General features: G+C 42.2%; 1 protein-coding gene and 1 long non-coding RNA gene across 10 annotated transcripts in view; one reads left to right on the top strand and one right to left on the bottom strand.

The window, feature by feature from the left end:
* SLC1A2 (solute carrier family 1 member 2) overlaps positions 1–13,372 on the top strand; it is a 134,814-nt gene extending 121,442 nt beyond the window's left edge. For 8 of the 9 annotated variants that reach the window (XM_046643856.1, XM_046643857.1, XM_046643854.1 and 5 more), the window contains 2 exons: positions 248–479; positions 3,552–4,194. In XM_046643856.1, coding sequence (XP_046499812.1) covers positions 248–479; positions 3,552–3,752 — 433 coding nt within the window. In that variant the 3' untranslated portion in view covers positions 3,753–4,194. Of the gene's footprint in view, positions 1–247; positions 480–3,551; positions 4,195–4,447 lie in introns of those variants that run through there. The other variant, XM_046643860.1, reaches the window with a different exon arrangement.
* The window catches only part of LOC124228877 (uncharacterized), a 16,633-nt gene continuing 8,251 nt past the window's right edge, over positions 6,656–15,037 (bottom strand). The window contains exon 3 of the long non-coding RNA XR_006885806.1: positions 6,656–6,727. This is a non-coding gene — a long non-coding RNA (uncharacterized LOC124228877). The remainder of the gene's footprint in view (positions 6,728–15,037) is intronic.

Consider the following 15,037-nt stretch of genomic DNA (forward strand, 5'->3'; position numbering starts at 1 on the left):
CCTAAGCAATTTACTTACATTATCTCATTTAATTTTCACACAAGCTTATGAGAGAAGTATGATTGTCGTCTCCAACTGACAAACAAGGAAATAAAGTCAAAAAAGGTGAAGGAACTTGCCCCAGATCAAGCAGAGGGAAAGGTAGAGCCAGAACTCAACCCCAGGTCTCTCTGGGTCTAGACCTTGACCTTTCAACCACCACGTCACACTGCTTCCTCACTAAACAATTTTTGTTCTTTGTCCCCAGGGACAGGATGAGAACTTCAGTCAATGTTGTGGGTGACTCTTTCGGGGCCGGGATTGTCTATCACCTCTCCAAGTCTGAGCTGGATACCATTGACTCCCAGCACCGAATGCATGAAGATATTGAAATGACCAAGACTCAGTCCATTTATGATGACATGAAGAACCACAGGGAAAGCAATTCTAGTCAATGTGTCTATGCTGCACACAACTCTGTCATAGTAGATGAGTGCAAGGTACCTTTCCCATTCATGGATATCGAGACCTGTATATAATAGTGCATGCTCAATTTCTTAAAACAAACACAAAATCCCTGCATGTATTATTGTCACATTTGTCCTTCTAAAGAATCATGTAACCCAAGCTTTTATGAGTCCCACGTCATCTAACTCTGTGTCTAACGTGGAAGGAAATCAACAGGTCTAACAGTGAAAGAGCTAATCAGTTGCCTGTTTCATCCATGTGATGCGAAATAGTCATTCTGATTCCCCCATCCACCCGCCCCACAAATTTGATTGGTTTTCTTGAATATTTTGCCCAAGAATTTGTTTTCCAGGGCTTTGCTAGTTTTCAAATATTCTGTTCCTTGAGTGAAACACCAAGAATAATACCCAGAATTATTTGATTTGTATAGCACAAGTATTCCTCCTTGCTGTATATCACATCTTGGTAAAAAATGTGCCCACATGACTTTGCGCAACCATCTTTCTTGTAATTATTTTTGTGGGAAGGTGAGTTTTGACTCAGCAGTGACTTTGCTCCAAGGATGGGGAATCAATTTCAAGTAAAGGATAACTATCCTTCAGGACAATTATCCATAGATATCTTTTAAAAAACACTACATTTCACACACTGCCTGGCGGCACCATCTTTCCTGAAACATGGATGTTTTGAACTCTTTTCTGAGCTGTTGCGTCTTAAGCCTTCAAGCTCGATGGGCTCTGTCTAGCCTTCATTGTAATTAACTTGACATTGTCAAAGACAGAGTGTCATGACCAGAGTGAAGCAAACTTGGAGAAACCCTGGCAGGTGAGCAGAGTCAACTTTGGGGGTTGGGTTGCTAAAATGGTTCCAGGCAGCTTCTGAGGACAGTCCAAACCCCACGCAGATTTCTGATACCCTTTGATTGCTGTTGACAAGATCTCATTTAATAGTCGATTTCTTCCTGGTTATTTCTGGGTATTCCAAATATGCACCATGGCTTCTGCCAGGTGACTAAGGATAACACAGAAGCAATTCTCTTTACTGGACTGTAACTTACACCCAGAAGTCCAATGGACCAGCCACCGTCTTTTGCTCATCCCCTCTGTATCAGGAACGTGATACAAATCAGGGAGGAACCCCACGTGCTAGGAGGCCATTGCATAAATTAATTGACTCAGTGAAAATGATTCAAATCATTAGAAATTCAGATGTACCTAAAGGGTATGCTCCATTCTCCTGTAAATTTGGTGTTTCCCACATCTAAATGAATGTGCCGGATTATCCCCCATCAAAATATTAGCTTGTGTCAACCAGGATCAGCATTCCCATGGAATGGCTTTATGCTCTATTACATTAAGTATTTGTTGTGTGCCTTATGAGTTTTAATTGAGCACCCCCATCTCATTCCTGTGAGCTCCTATATTTTGATCATTCATCAAGTGTTTATGGACGGCCCATTATCTGCAAAGCCCTGAATTAGGCATGGGAGGACAGCAAAATGAATGTGCAATTTTGTAGTGGAGATAAGGCTTGATCCCAAATTACTGCCATACAAGGAAACAGTAGTATGAAACAAAGTGAAATCACCATATATATTCTTTAATTTTTCAATTATATATAAGAAGAATCCTAGTGGTTAATTACCTATAGGGTGGCCCATTTGGAGCTTCTCAAGAGGCTTCTTAACAATATTGTATGGGACACGTTTAAAGAAGATATAGAGACATGGTGTTTAGATTTCAGATTTCCTGGATTTTTTTTTTCTTAAGGGACATCAAGCACATGAGGAGAAATTCACTTTATTTTTTAAACAAAACAATTCAAGCCCTAAAGGGAGATGTTGTGAACTACCCCCATCCCTGGGAAGTAAGCCCATGAGGAAAGAGACTGTAGAGACCGTGTCCCCACTGGTCACAGCTGTGTCCTGGCACCTGAAGCAGTGCCTGGCATGCACGAGGTGCTCTATAAGGATTTGTGGAATGTATCCTTTTAGCATCTTGACCCTATGCTTTATTTCAGATGACCTTTTTTTGCTGGACAATTCCATAGAAGTAGTGGCTCACTCTCTCCATATCACTGAATACCCAGCCAACCACCTGCAAACTCGTTGGGGAATTAGCATTCAGAAGGTCACATGGTGAAACTGAGCAGGTCATGGAAATGATGAAATGGTCATATTGGTTTAACAACTATTGTAGTTCTTTGCGCTTCTTGATGAAGCGATGGGTTCAGCTCAGTAAAGGTTAGTTTGGTCCTCAGCCTTTGCTCGGGGAGGCATATTGGCTCTTCTCCCTCCAGACCAACTGAGCTGACAGCGATGCGGGAAGGAGGCAGCCAGAGCTATGGAGGTTAATTTGCACACTTCCCCAGAATATCTAAGTCACATTTCTTCATGCCTTTGAGCTTCCTCCTGGTCCATTCTCAGTCTCACTGTTTTAAAATCTGACACGGGAGACATCAGTGTTTACTGCCAGTTCTTTCCCCTTTTTCTTTTTCTATTACCAAGCTGGTTGGAGCAGAGAGGGATGGAATGGACTGCAGAATGGAATCTGGACTCCTCTAACCGAGGCAGAAAAAGAAATGCCCAAAAAGCTGCTGTCCCAGCTACTTTTGAAACACAGGCCCCAGTATTTAAAAAAAAAAACAAAAAAAACCCAAAAAACTAACCCTGTCCCCCACTCCTAAGAGCTGTCTGGTTTTCCAAAGGCACCACACTGATTTATAATTTTGCACAGCCAAATAGGCCCATTCAAGGTTGCAGTGATCAGGCAGCTTCTCCAGGCAGACAGTCTGTCCCTGGCCGTCTTTCCTGACCGTTCACTGAAGGGGAAACAAATTTGCTGCAGCTCTGGTCAAAACTTTAACCCCCTCAGGCATTGTTATGTCACATTGATCTCTATTTTCAAACTCTTGCCTTGTAATAGTAGTTTGAAGTTGTGCGGTAGCTTTTTAATTTTGATCAGAATAACTGCATGTGGGGCAGTCATTGCTTCTTGCATGGTCTTTCTAAAAAAAATGTGGGGGCCTCATGGGGGTTGGCAGCATGAATAGTTTTTATTTTGATTTGCTTAGTTCGTGAAGGGCACTTGATTTTCTGTTCCTAGCACGTTGTGTGTGTTCGTAATGCATGCATCTCACTTCCACTTGATAAGAAGAAAGTCAGATTTCTTTCAAACATTGCTGCGTTTGTCGTGTCTCCATATCCCAATGCTTCCATAAATCCAGTCTCTCCCTTATGTGGAATATCAGTCGTGGGTTTAAGTTTGCACATGACGTTGAGGACAGACAGATGGAAGGTAAGCTAGGAAAACTACTTAGAAGTGGAGGGGAGCAACCTCTTGTTCTGTGTAAGGGTTCAGTTCGCTTAGAGCCGGGGAAGCATAATATAGACAGTCTGGTGATTATAGTTGGTCATTAAAGGTCTACATGGAAATGATTGACATATATCGACGTCACTGATCCCAGGCTTTTAATCTCTCCCTTTTCTCTTTAGTTGTTAAAGCCTGGGCAGCTCATTTGGTAACCAGGCCACCGTGATTTCTGATTTTAAATTGAACAGGTGTAAAATCCGCCTGGCCTCGTTGCAGCTGAACCCTTCACATGCATGAGTAGCACTGGCTGCCTAGCTCTGGGGTCGTTTCCTCTGTGGTTGTCTGGAGTAGCACAAGGACACTATTCTTTGAGGACTACATTATTGTGATGGGTCTATCGGTGGTTAGACACCCGCACAACTCTAAAAGCGTGGTAGAAGTTATCCTCCAAATTGCAAAGTCTCTCTAGTGCCTCAACCCACCCCCCAAGGCAAATATGTATATTTTAATGTTCACGGATCCATGTTGGAAACCAAGTCCAGCTCAAAATCCATCTGGAAGGAATGACATTTAAAACTAACGTTTAAGTCGTGTAGTGTAAGCTGGATCTGGTGCTCCTCCACACAACCCACGGGGTGGTTTTCTGGTTCGTGACCTGTAAGCTGGATGTTGATGATAATTATTTTCAGGTAACTCTGGCAGCCAATGGAAAGTCAGCGGACTGCAGTGTTGAGGACGAACCTTGGAAACAGGAAAAATAAGGATCGGCAAATTCTTGAACAAACACCCCAGTATATCTTATGGTAAAAGAGGATACAAACAAGCTTTCTCTAAAATGGAAAAAAACGCATATATTTCTACGTTTACTTAATCTGTTAGCTGAGGCTTAGAGGACCTATTGTGGGTCGGTGGTAGGCAGGGTGCTGTGTCTTTGCCAAATGATGCTTCGTAACTGTCTAATTTCTCACCGTATTTTTGTTGGACTGATGCTGCTGGAGGGATCGGTTTGAACTGAAGACGCGTTCTTGCCAGCTTCCCTTTCCCCTCAAGATGCAGAAACGTGGCTGCTCTTTTCCCAGGGGACACAGCTAAAGCAGTGTGGTCCCCTCCAGGGACTTGGGCTAACGGACAGATGCTCAGTGCGGTCTTCCTTCAAGCGTTCTCCATGCCTTGCCTTGTCATGCACAAAAGATTCTGTTAGAAGCCTCTAGAAGTAAATCGCATTAAATGTCTTGTAGATTTTGCTCTTATGTTGATTAAAAGAAAGTAGCTGTCTTAGGGAACTTGGACAATTTATCTTCTGTCTACTCTTGAAGCTGAATGTTTCAAAGAGCATTGTGGTGGGAGCCACACTCTTAGAGGCAGCCAATTATGGAGCACTGAGTCTCTGCTCTTCCCCATCTAGTCTATGGAAACAACTGAAATTCCAAAGTATGCTTCATCATTTGCTCTAAATTTGATAATGGGTTAGGATGTAATTGGCACATATCCACTGTATATATTGACAATAGTAAAGGGGCACAGTCAACGTAAACTTTAACCAGATTCGAATCTTCAGATTTGGTTAGGTTTGGTTTGCATCACGCGGCATAGTGAAATGGAGTGAGTGTTCGATCTATGCTTCAATTTCTTTGTTTCATCCATCAAATTCTTATTTGGGTTTCCAACGAAAAAAGCCATTTTAATCCCCAAATTATTTCAGTCATATTCTTGTCAAACTAGAAGACTAATCATTTTGCTCTCCTCACATGGGGAGGACAGTTGGGTTGACTGTGCTCCTTTTAGTACCATCTCACGATAAAAACGGGAACAGAAACGAAATGCTCTTAGTTATCTAGTATGTAGAAAGTGTTTTGTTATATTCTATCAAAGCACGTAACCCCGGTTCTAGGACACAGTGGAAGCAGAGCCGATCTTCCTCCCCAGTCTTTTCTGTGCAAAGGAGCAAAGAACAAACATGCGTGCAAAACGCTATAAAGGTGACATTCTGGTGGCACAGTCCAGGCAGCCTTGAACCATGAAGGGGAACACAGGATGACTCTACACAGCTTCACGGATGGACTCTTTTCAAGGCTGTGAAAGTTTGGGGGAAAAAGTAATATAATTGGAGCAGCGCAGTGCCTTGCATCTCTAGGCACCCAATGACTCCTGAATGATTGATCATGCAAGCTGAAATTTTCAGTGTCCATACTACCATTTTCTGTTGAATAACCCACAGTATTTTCCTAAGGTTGCTGGCTTTGGGAGTTTCCTGAGGACTTGAACATGAATCATTGGGAAGTAAAGCACATTCAACCTCTAAGGAGTGTGTAGAACTTTGGTCCACATGTGGGAGTAGGGTGGTCATCCGAGGCCGGCAGGTGGACGCTGAGATATTCCTGAATAGTCAGAGTCCAGAGTCTCTGAGGAGAGGGTATTTATGGACACCACATACTCTTTATTACCTACTCCTTGTGATTTTTCTCTTCCAAATCAGATACTTTTAGAACATGCAAGAGACATGAGGTTCCAGTTGTTTTTGTGTCTTAAGCCCTAGTTTTATTTTTGGATAAGGATCACTACTGAGCAATATTAAGCAGCTTTTTGCTTTTATTATTTAATGGCATTGGTCTTCCCTTTCATTAGATGGACAGTTGACAGAGTGGCCAAGGACATGCTGACATGTAGTAGTGGAAACTGCATCCTTTACAGCAGATGTTGTGGGTTAAGGGGACAGGTCCTGGATTTAGCTGTGAAACTGTTAAGGATTGTCTTGCAGTGGTGCTCCCAAGACCTTTGTTATGGTGAGGAGAAGGATGTAGGTGAGGCATCTAGGAGCTTGTGGGTTTTGCTCTTTAAGGCCAGCTTAGCACCTGTACACACTAACACGTTTCTAGAAGGAGTGGTCTCAGGATCATCTTCCCAAGAATCTGCCTGTAAGTCTTCCGTATTTCCTTCGTCTTCCGCTTTTTCCCAGTTATCCACTTAGCCTATAAATATATAAGGGGACAGTGCGTTCAGAAGGAACAAGGTGCACAGCTTTAACAAAGCAGGTGTTTTGAGTTGAGACTGTATGCAATAAGTTGCATGAGAATATACTTAGGGAAATCACATTTATCTGGAAATTCAACAAATCATATTAAAAATAAACAAATTTCTCAAATTGAGGACTAGCCTGAAAATTCAGGATTATATAAAGCTAACGTGACTCTGTCCTCTGTTTTTTTTTAGGCCTCTTTCATTCTTCTCATGCCATGCCCGTTGGGGTTTTCCTTCCCCAGCGTACGTGCCATGAACAGAACAAATAGATGCAGAATGTACCTCTAACAACCTTTTTCTAAACAGGATATGCATCACCTGTCCGTTATGTGTAGAGATTTATATTAATAGGTCCAACACAGATAGGGATGCTTGTAATAGTCCATTAATATTTGATGATGCACAAATATTATATTTATATACAGACGTGGCAGGCCAGATATATACACTGCATCCTGTAAGGTCTGTAAGTCACGGCTTCAGCAACACCATTTTGTTGGAGACTCATTCACTCTTTTTAGGAATCAGAATCATTTCAGGAGAAAATCAACTAAGTAGACTTTAATCCTCCCCTTTCTCATTTGTCCCTGTTGAGAATCCCAAGAGGAATTATCCTGTGATTACCTACTACAATTCAGTGGCAGTCGGTGAGAGGAACGGCTTCTCTCTCGACGTGGGGCTTTACCTTGGCTCTTTGAGGATGTGACTCCCACACAAAGAGCCTCAGAGAATGAAGGCAATCATCTAGATCACACGGCTTCCCAATATAGGACTTCAGGCGACGAGATCTGAACCAAGTAGATGTCAGATTCCGTCCTTTACTTCCTATCGGGTGTGGAAACACAGACAGTAGTCTCGCTGTCTACAGAAGTTACCACGTCCCGTAAAAGACAAATATTTACTTCTCCTCTCCAACTCCTGGTCAGCCTAAAGAAAGGGTGCCAAAATGCCTAGCTCCTGGATTTAGATTGGTGGGAGCTGAGAAAAGCTTAGGGGAAATTCAGTTAATGGAGATGACTCCTGGGAGGTAATGACGGGAAACCCAACAACCAATTGATTAGAGAGTCTCAGGTCATTTTCACTTGTGCATGGAGAAGTATGTCATTTCTAAGTGTACCTAGTCAAGAAGTCCTGGAGGAGTTGGGTAACTCATCTACTGGGTCCCCAAAAGGAAACCCAGTCCTGCCATGATTTTCAAATATCACACTTGCCTTTGTTCTCAACAGCAAAAATTATGGTACAGTATTTCATTTTTGACAGAATCAAGGGTTCTATCTGTGCTATATTTACACGTGAAATACAGCAGTAAATCCAAATAGGGGCTCATGCTCAGAGAGAATTCTCCATAACTCAGACTCTGGATAAACAAGTCCCAGCAGCTCGTGCCTGGTTTAATGAGTCAAAGCGCTCCGCAGTTACACCCACTGGAGGTGACTCTTCCCACTTTGCTGCTCTTAAGCTCCCGGGGCCATGCAGTTGTCTGGGTTGCTGGTTTTGTTTTGCTTATTCTCCAGATGAATTCATTCCAAGCCAAGAGAAAGGACCAAGTGGGACTTTTCAGTTATTGTAAGACCTGATCTTTGAACATTAAAGTCTGGGACCCTAAGAAGATTAAGTTTAAGCAAAGAGCCTGAAGGAATTCTGAAGTGAGAGTTTTGTAAATCTAGTTGTCAGAGAAGATTAATGGTCTCAGTATCTGTGGTAATTCCTGGCTAAAACCTAGAAGAAGGGCCATTGAGTTCCAACCCAGGCAGAATGCACTGCAGTTGGATTATTCTCCTTGGGTGGAGTGGGTTCAAAGCTGCTCATGCAACATTTGCTTATGATTTTCCCTGAAGGAAAACCCAGTTTCCCACTCTTCCTCCTCCTGTCTTTTCATTTCACTTGTCATCATTGCTGCTTAAAACACAATTTAATAAATGATCATACGCATTATTTGCAAGGGTTAGTTTTAGACTAGATGACAGAGAATCTTAATTGAATAGTATCTAATTTAACAGCGTAACGCAGCAAATTCAGGTAATGGCATAGAGATGAGGAGAAAGAACGCAGTTGGCTAGAGGAAACATTTGACTTAGACTCTGCCAATCTTCAGCTACAGAGGTCACACAAGTCACTTTACACCCAAGCCCCATTTCTTCCCATAGGTCAAGTGAAAGTGTTGGATTAAATGATTAAAATCCCCTCCCAGCCCTATTATCTCTGCTTTAATTTCTTTCATAAGAGGTTTACTACTATAAAATTTTACTCATTTATGTTATATTTTAAGTCAGAAGGAGCCACCGTAACAAATATTTGCATTTTTCTCATCTTACTTGGCGGAAATTAAATTCAAGGCTTTCTCTCCATTTGATGTTTTGCAACAGGCTTGCAAGATGGCCATGTTAGTCTATGGTTTGGTGTTTCGGGACACAAACAGACGTCCTTCTATAAAACTACCCTTTGCCTAACTCACTGTCCCAGCAGAAGTAGCAATTGAGCTCAGGCAACGATGTTGCCAGAGTCACCGTGAGGGGACTAGTCGACTCTCAGCCTCACTCACGGCCTTGCATCCTTCCTTCTGCGGCAACAGAGCCCACTCCGAATGCCCAAAACACACAGTTTTCTCCAAACAGCCCTAACTGTCAGCCAAGTATGGGAATTCGGGAGTCTTTGGCCAATAAACTTGAACACTCTTATGAAATTTGGTGCAAGGCTTACACAATAACAGCAACTGTCTGTAAATACCTTGTCTTTCCACCTATACGCAGACACACACGCCCATGCACACAGTGAGCCCGGGCCAGGGCCTCTCACTGGAGAGATATGCAGGGATGTTGATTGAATTCATTTTCAAGTTTTCCACCTGGTTTGCCTTTATCGTGGGCATGACGGCACAGGTAGAGAAGCTCTATCTTACGAGAATGGAGTTGTGCTGGCTATCGTCACCCTCTTCAATGCCCAAGGAGTTTCTAGGGTAGATAAAATGCATGGTTTGTCTGCAAGGGGCATGTCACCAGCCATGGCCTTTGACCAACCTCTGGCACTTTCTGGTACTGCTGTAATGGGCCACTACTTGCATCCTTGCTCTTTGTCCGAACTTCTGCTAAATACAGAATAAGTTTGGTGTTGTGTTGTGAGCACCTTTATTGCCAGTGAAGACTTCAGCGCTTTAGATTGGAGGCGTGAAACGTAAAGCCAAGACTAAAAGGGTTAGGTTAGTGGCGGTTTTTTTGTTTAAATTTTTAGTGCAGAAGACCCGATGGAATGGCAGCAAGAAAAAGACTATTTCTTAACTGACCCATATAAGACCCTACCGAAGAGTAAGGGAAGCCCCCAACCTCTTGTTTCACTCTAAGTAATATCCTGAATGATTGCTGACCAGTTTTTTTCTCTGGCCAGCCTTGCTTCACCTTCCTACCTCCAGACCAAGTATCTATTTTGATATTTTAAAGAGTCCTCATGATTGTTATGCAGGGTGCTTTTGTGCTGAGAATAAAATCTTCTACTGGAACTGAGCCCCCTGCTTTGCAGAGTCAGCACTTGACCCAGAGGATGGGTAGCAACAGGTACCCGGTTCCTCTGGAGACACCCTCATCTCTGGGTGGGTGTTGGAACATAACAGTTGGACTGTTAGCCTGCCATCATCCTCCGTGGAGATGGGGATGATGCAGGAGGAGCCTCCCTCCTTCTGGGGCTCCGTTTCTCCTCATGGCAACCGTTTAGCCTGCCTAGAAACGGCCTGTTGCCTTGGGTAGGAGAGAAATGCACATGCTAGCTAAGGAAGTTGGTCTAACACATCTCTGAGGTTTCTCCCCATGGAGATGTGTGATCAGAAAGCTGGCACTCTGCTTGCTTAAAACTCCATGAGAGTTATTTTTCCTACTAGGCATCCTTTAACATCCAGATTTTTCCATAAATTACCTGAACTCCCTCCTTTCCTCCTTCCCCTGGGAAACCTCAGCATTGCATCTCCACGTTGCACAGCACAGATCAGGTTATCTGGTCAATATAGAGATTTGTATATAAAAAACTACTTTTGTGAGGATTTTTGTATACTGTTTTTCTATTTGTTTTCTAAGGCTTGAGGAAAGAGCTGGCAAACTGTGAATCTAATTTGACCTTGCTGCCAGCAGATATATTTTAGCTTCCTGGTATGAATCTACGTTACCGGGGACGATATATTGCCCTTTGATCAGTATTGCACCCCAAATTCACAAATTCCTCCACCCAATCTTCCATTCTTTTTAAAACAAATCCCTAGGCTCCTTTGCTATTATTTATAAAGAGCATGAGAAAATGTATTTATAGTCCTGGATAGTATATGTTTAATATTGATTTAGCCTTTAATAGTGGTATAGGTTTGTATCTATTCTTCATAAATCATAAAGAACTCAGTGTAGAGTGAATTAATCTATTTAGTATCTGTAATTTTGCAGACAGATATTTTCTTATGGTATTTTCTATAAATCCACATATGTAGAATTATAACTAATCAGAGCACAGGAAGTTTCTATAGCAGTTTAGAACTATCAGTTCTTCCCTGAGCATACAGGCATGTTCGAGAAATTTAAGAACCCAGCCCTTCACGATGCGCTGAACAAACTGACCGTAAGGAACAAGGCATCGCTTAAATCCCCTCGCTGGTTAGGATGTGCGTTTAAGCAATTAGTCCTTTTAACTCGAGGAATGGTGCTGACTCCTTACTTTTGACATCAGGCCTGTTTTTCCAGCTAAGCATTCTAATTTTGCTTTTTTGAAGAAGAAAAATAAGGTGATAACAGTGGGATCCTTTCTGTCTCAGAATCTCCCATGCCTTCCTAATTATTTATGTGAAAATTGGGTCAGGAAAACCTGCAACAGCAGAGACTGGGGTGAGTGCTGTGAAACAAATCAGAATAGATGTATAATTCATTCTTGCCAAGAAAGTTGGTAGTAAATGTCACATCGTTATGTGAATTGAGCACATATTTTTAAGACAAAAAAATCATTAGTACCAGCTATGAAGCAATACTCTATCACTGGGGCTGGAGGAGGGGCCTTAGGGTCACGCTGAAGTTGTTTAGAAGCAGCCCAGGTGGATTCCGTCCTCAGGTGAATAACAATCTATGTAATTTTCCCAAAAGGCAAATCAATAGCCACTGCCGAGACAGCAGCCTTCCTTCCGCCAAACACACTTTCTGATATGGTTGTAGGGCTAGTGCTTTGTCATGTTTTAAAAAAATAGTCAGTTACATAGAAAGCTTATTGGTATGTGTATTAACCTGCTTCCCATTAAGCAAACAGATTCAATGTGCCCTCAACTAGCAATGATTGTTTGTGTGGTTTTCCAGGGCAGATAGCTGTCCGAGCATGAAACTCGTGTGTGTACGCAGTAACACTTGGTTCACGCATGAAGAACAGTGCCTACGCACTTGGTGTAGCTATAATGTAGATACCTATGTGTAATTTCAGTGAAATGGTGTATAGCTGTATTGTAATTTAATTTAAATGTTATTTTTGGCTGTTCATTTAAATGTAGTAGATGTGTGGATTGCCATTTTGAAAACCCTTCTTTTCCTTCTTAGTTTCCTAGTAGTGAATGCTTTCTCCTCTTTCTTAATGTGATTTGGGGTTGTATATCAGTGAAGAACTTATCTATGAATCATTTGTACTGATGATTGTTTGAAAGCCTGTGTGTGTCCAGCATCTCTGTAAATATGCAATTCAGGGCACGGGAAACTTGGATGCGTGTCATGATTCTTAGTGAAAGGTCATCGGCTGTCTGCATCACGCCTGGCAAACGCAGCTGTGGAACTTTTGATGATCTAGCCTTAGGTAGGTTTAGAATGAGGACATCTCCCTACAACCCTCCTTCGCCTGGTAGATTGGGCTCAGAGAGACAGAAGGTTAGTCTGCTTCTGCGTTTTTTATCATGTCCTTGTCCAGGTAAAGGTCTGCCTCTCTGCTTGCCAAATACTGATCGTGATGTTCCTGACCTAAAGGTTCCGAAGAGCCTTGCCCCCCCTCGGTTTCTTGAGTCAGGGTACAGGAAAGACATTCACTGACTGACTGCCACGCCAGTGGAATCCCATAAAAGCACAATCTGGTAGCAAAGTGCACAGTTGTCTGTAGAAAGCTAGAGCAGTAAAAGCACAAGAACCGTCAGTGTTCAGCTTTGGGGTTGCAGAAAGGCAAGTGATGAAGCACAGATCCCATATATGTGAAGGGAGTATGACCTCTACCTGATAGCTCTGTGTGCGTGTTTTGAGTGATTGAAGATGAGGTTAATTAATGCAATTATACACTTGTCTCCTAAAACACACTTTCTGTCTAACGATCACTAAATGGAATGCTGCGGGGTCTATCGTTCCTGTAACTCCCTTCTCCTCTGCAAGGACAGAGAAGAGTGGCCATGTGCAGTTTGGAACATGAGTGCCCCTCTCTTTTCACAAGAGGAGTGAAGTCTAAGAGATTCCCTGAGGGCACAAAGCATATTGATTCTCAGTGGCCTCTCCAGTGATTGGAGTGAGGGGGTATCTATTATGGACAGACAAATTTTTCCTTGAAAATGTGGCTTCTTCAACTCCTGCCAACTCAAGATGGAAAGCTTAGTGAAAGAAAGCTAGCCCTTTGGGAGATTCTTGTATGTCCAGAATGAAAGATAGCAATATTTCCTTCACATTCATAATCTCCATTGGTCTAAAGTCAGGTAGCACATAGCATCTACAGCACATAGTGTTTAAAGACTAATGAATGCAAAACAATGAAAAACTTCAACTAACTATTGGGTTGTTTCTTATACATGGTACTAGGAAACACCTTGTTGGCAAAGCGCACTTAGGGTAGTTGAGGTCTTTGGTTTTCACCTTTAGCTTTCTAAGCTTTCTTACAATGTGGACTGATTACTGTAACATTTCATGTATAAAATAACTGGACATTCTTTATATACTGGAAATAATCTGTGAATCCAATATTTCACTAAGTGTTTTAACTTTTCTGTATATATCTCTCATCAATAAATGTGGATTCCAATTTCTCTTGGTTGTTGCCTCTCCTTCAATTTCCATTTTAAACTAGTGTTGGTTTCATAGTAAAGGTCTCCAGTGTTCCTTTTGGAGAATTCTGTGGATTGAAAACCATGGTGTCCAGATGAATATTTTCTGGGAAGCCTAGATACATAGTGGAGTCATATCTCATGATTTAAAGTTAGTGAGTTGGACAGAAATGATGTATAATCGAAACTATCCCTGTGAATCAGCCCGTGTGGGCTATCTCCCAAATCTCAGGGGCTTACAACAACGAAGGTTTATCTCTCACTCCCGTGACTTGTCCATCAGAAGTAGGCTGGGGGACTCTGCTCCATGCCATTCTCACTGAGGGAATCTGAGTGAGACATCATCTCTATGCTTCTGCAGTTGTCAAATCCAAGAAAAAGGGAACATGGCAAATCTTACACTGACTCTTAAAGCTTCCTCCTAAATGTTATGAACCTCACTTCTGCTCATATTTCAATGGCCGGAGCAAGTCACATGGCTCTACCCAACTTCAAGGGGTCAGGGAAGTGCAACCTCACCAGGTGCCCAGGAAGAAAGCTAGAAATAGTTGGTGAATAACTCTAATGACTACCAGGCCATAAAAATTCCTTAAATCATTCATAAAGGATAGTATACAAACATATAGTCTTTCAGTAAGTCCAACACAGCAAGCTTTTCTCTGCTATTGGAAAAGCAATGACTATGGAAGTAGGTGGCAAGCATTTAACAGAGATGTTGCAGAACTAAAATGCGTGGTCTTCAAAAGTAGGAGCACACGCAGACGATGCGCTCCTCAGGCAGTGAAGGTGTACACACGGGCATGGAGACCCACCAAGGGAATGGCGGGCTCTTCTTTCAGACTCCGGGGTAGCCATGTATCAAGCAGAATGGCTTGGACTACTTCAACTGTTCTTTTACTTCTTTTGAGAGAAAGGAGGTAAACATTTGATTTTAAGTAAGTAAAATACATAGATGCGATACATCACAATTCTTTCCACCGATGTCAGCAATTTATTTAAATTGTTGAAAATGGACGCTTCCTTTGAAAAGACACTTTTCCTTCTTCCCCTGAAGTCAAGTCTACATCACATCCATATTCAAAATGTTATTAAAATCTTCTTTACAGAAAATACGCTCATCAGTAAATTTTGGGGCTGCCATTTTCTTTTAAAAAAGCAAAGAGCCGCAACTCAGAGTTTAGGTAAACCTAACACTTTAGTGTGGATGCAGTTTGGTCAAAACCAGCCACTGCTTCAGAAGAGGACA

The sequence above is a fragment of the Equus quagga genome, chromosome 17 (genome assembly GCF_021613505.1).
Source record: "Equus quagga isolate Etosha38 chromosome 17, UCLA_HA_Equagga_1.0, whole genome shotgun sequence".
Taxonomy (NCBI): domain Eukaryota; kingdom Metazoa; phylum Chordata; class Mammalia; order Perissodactyla; family Equidae; genus Equus; species Equus quagga.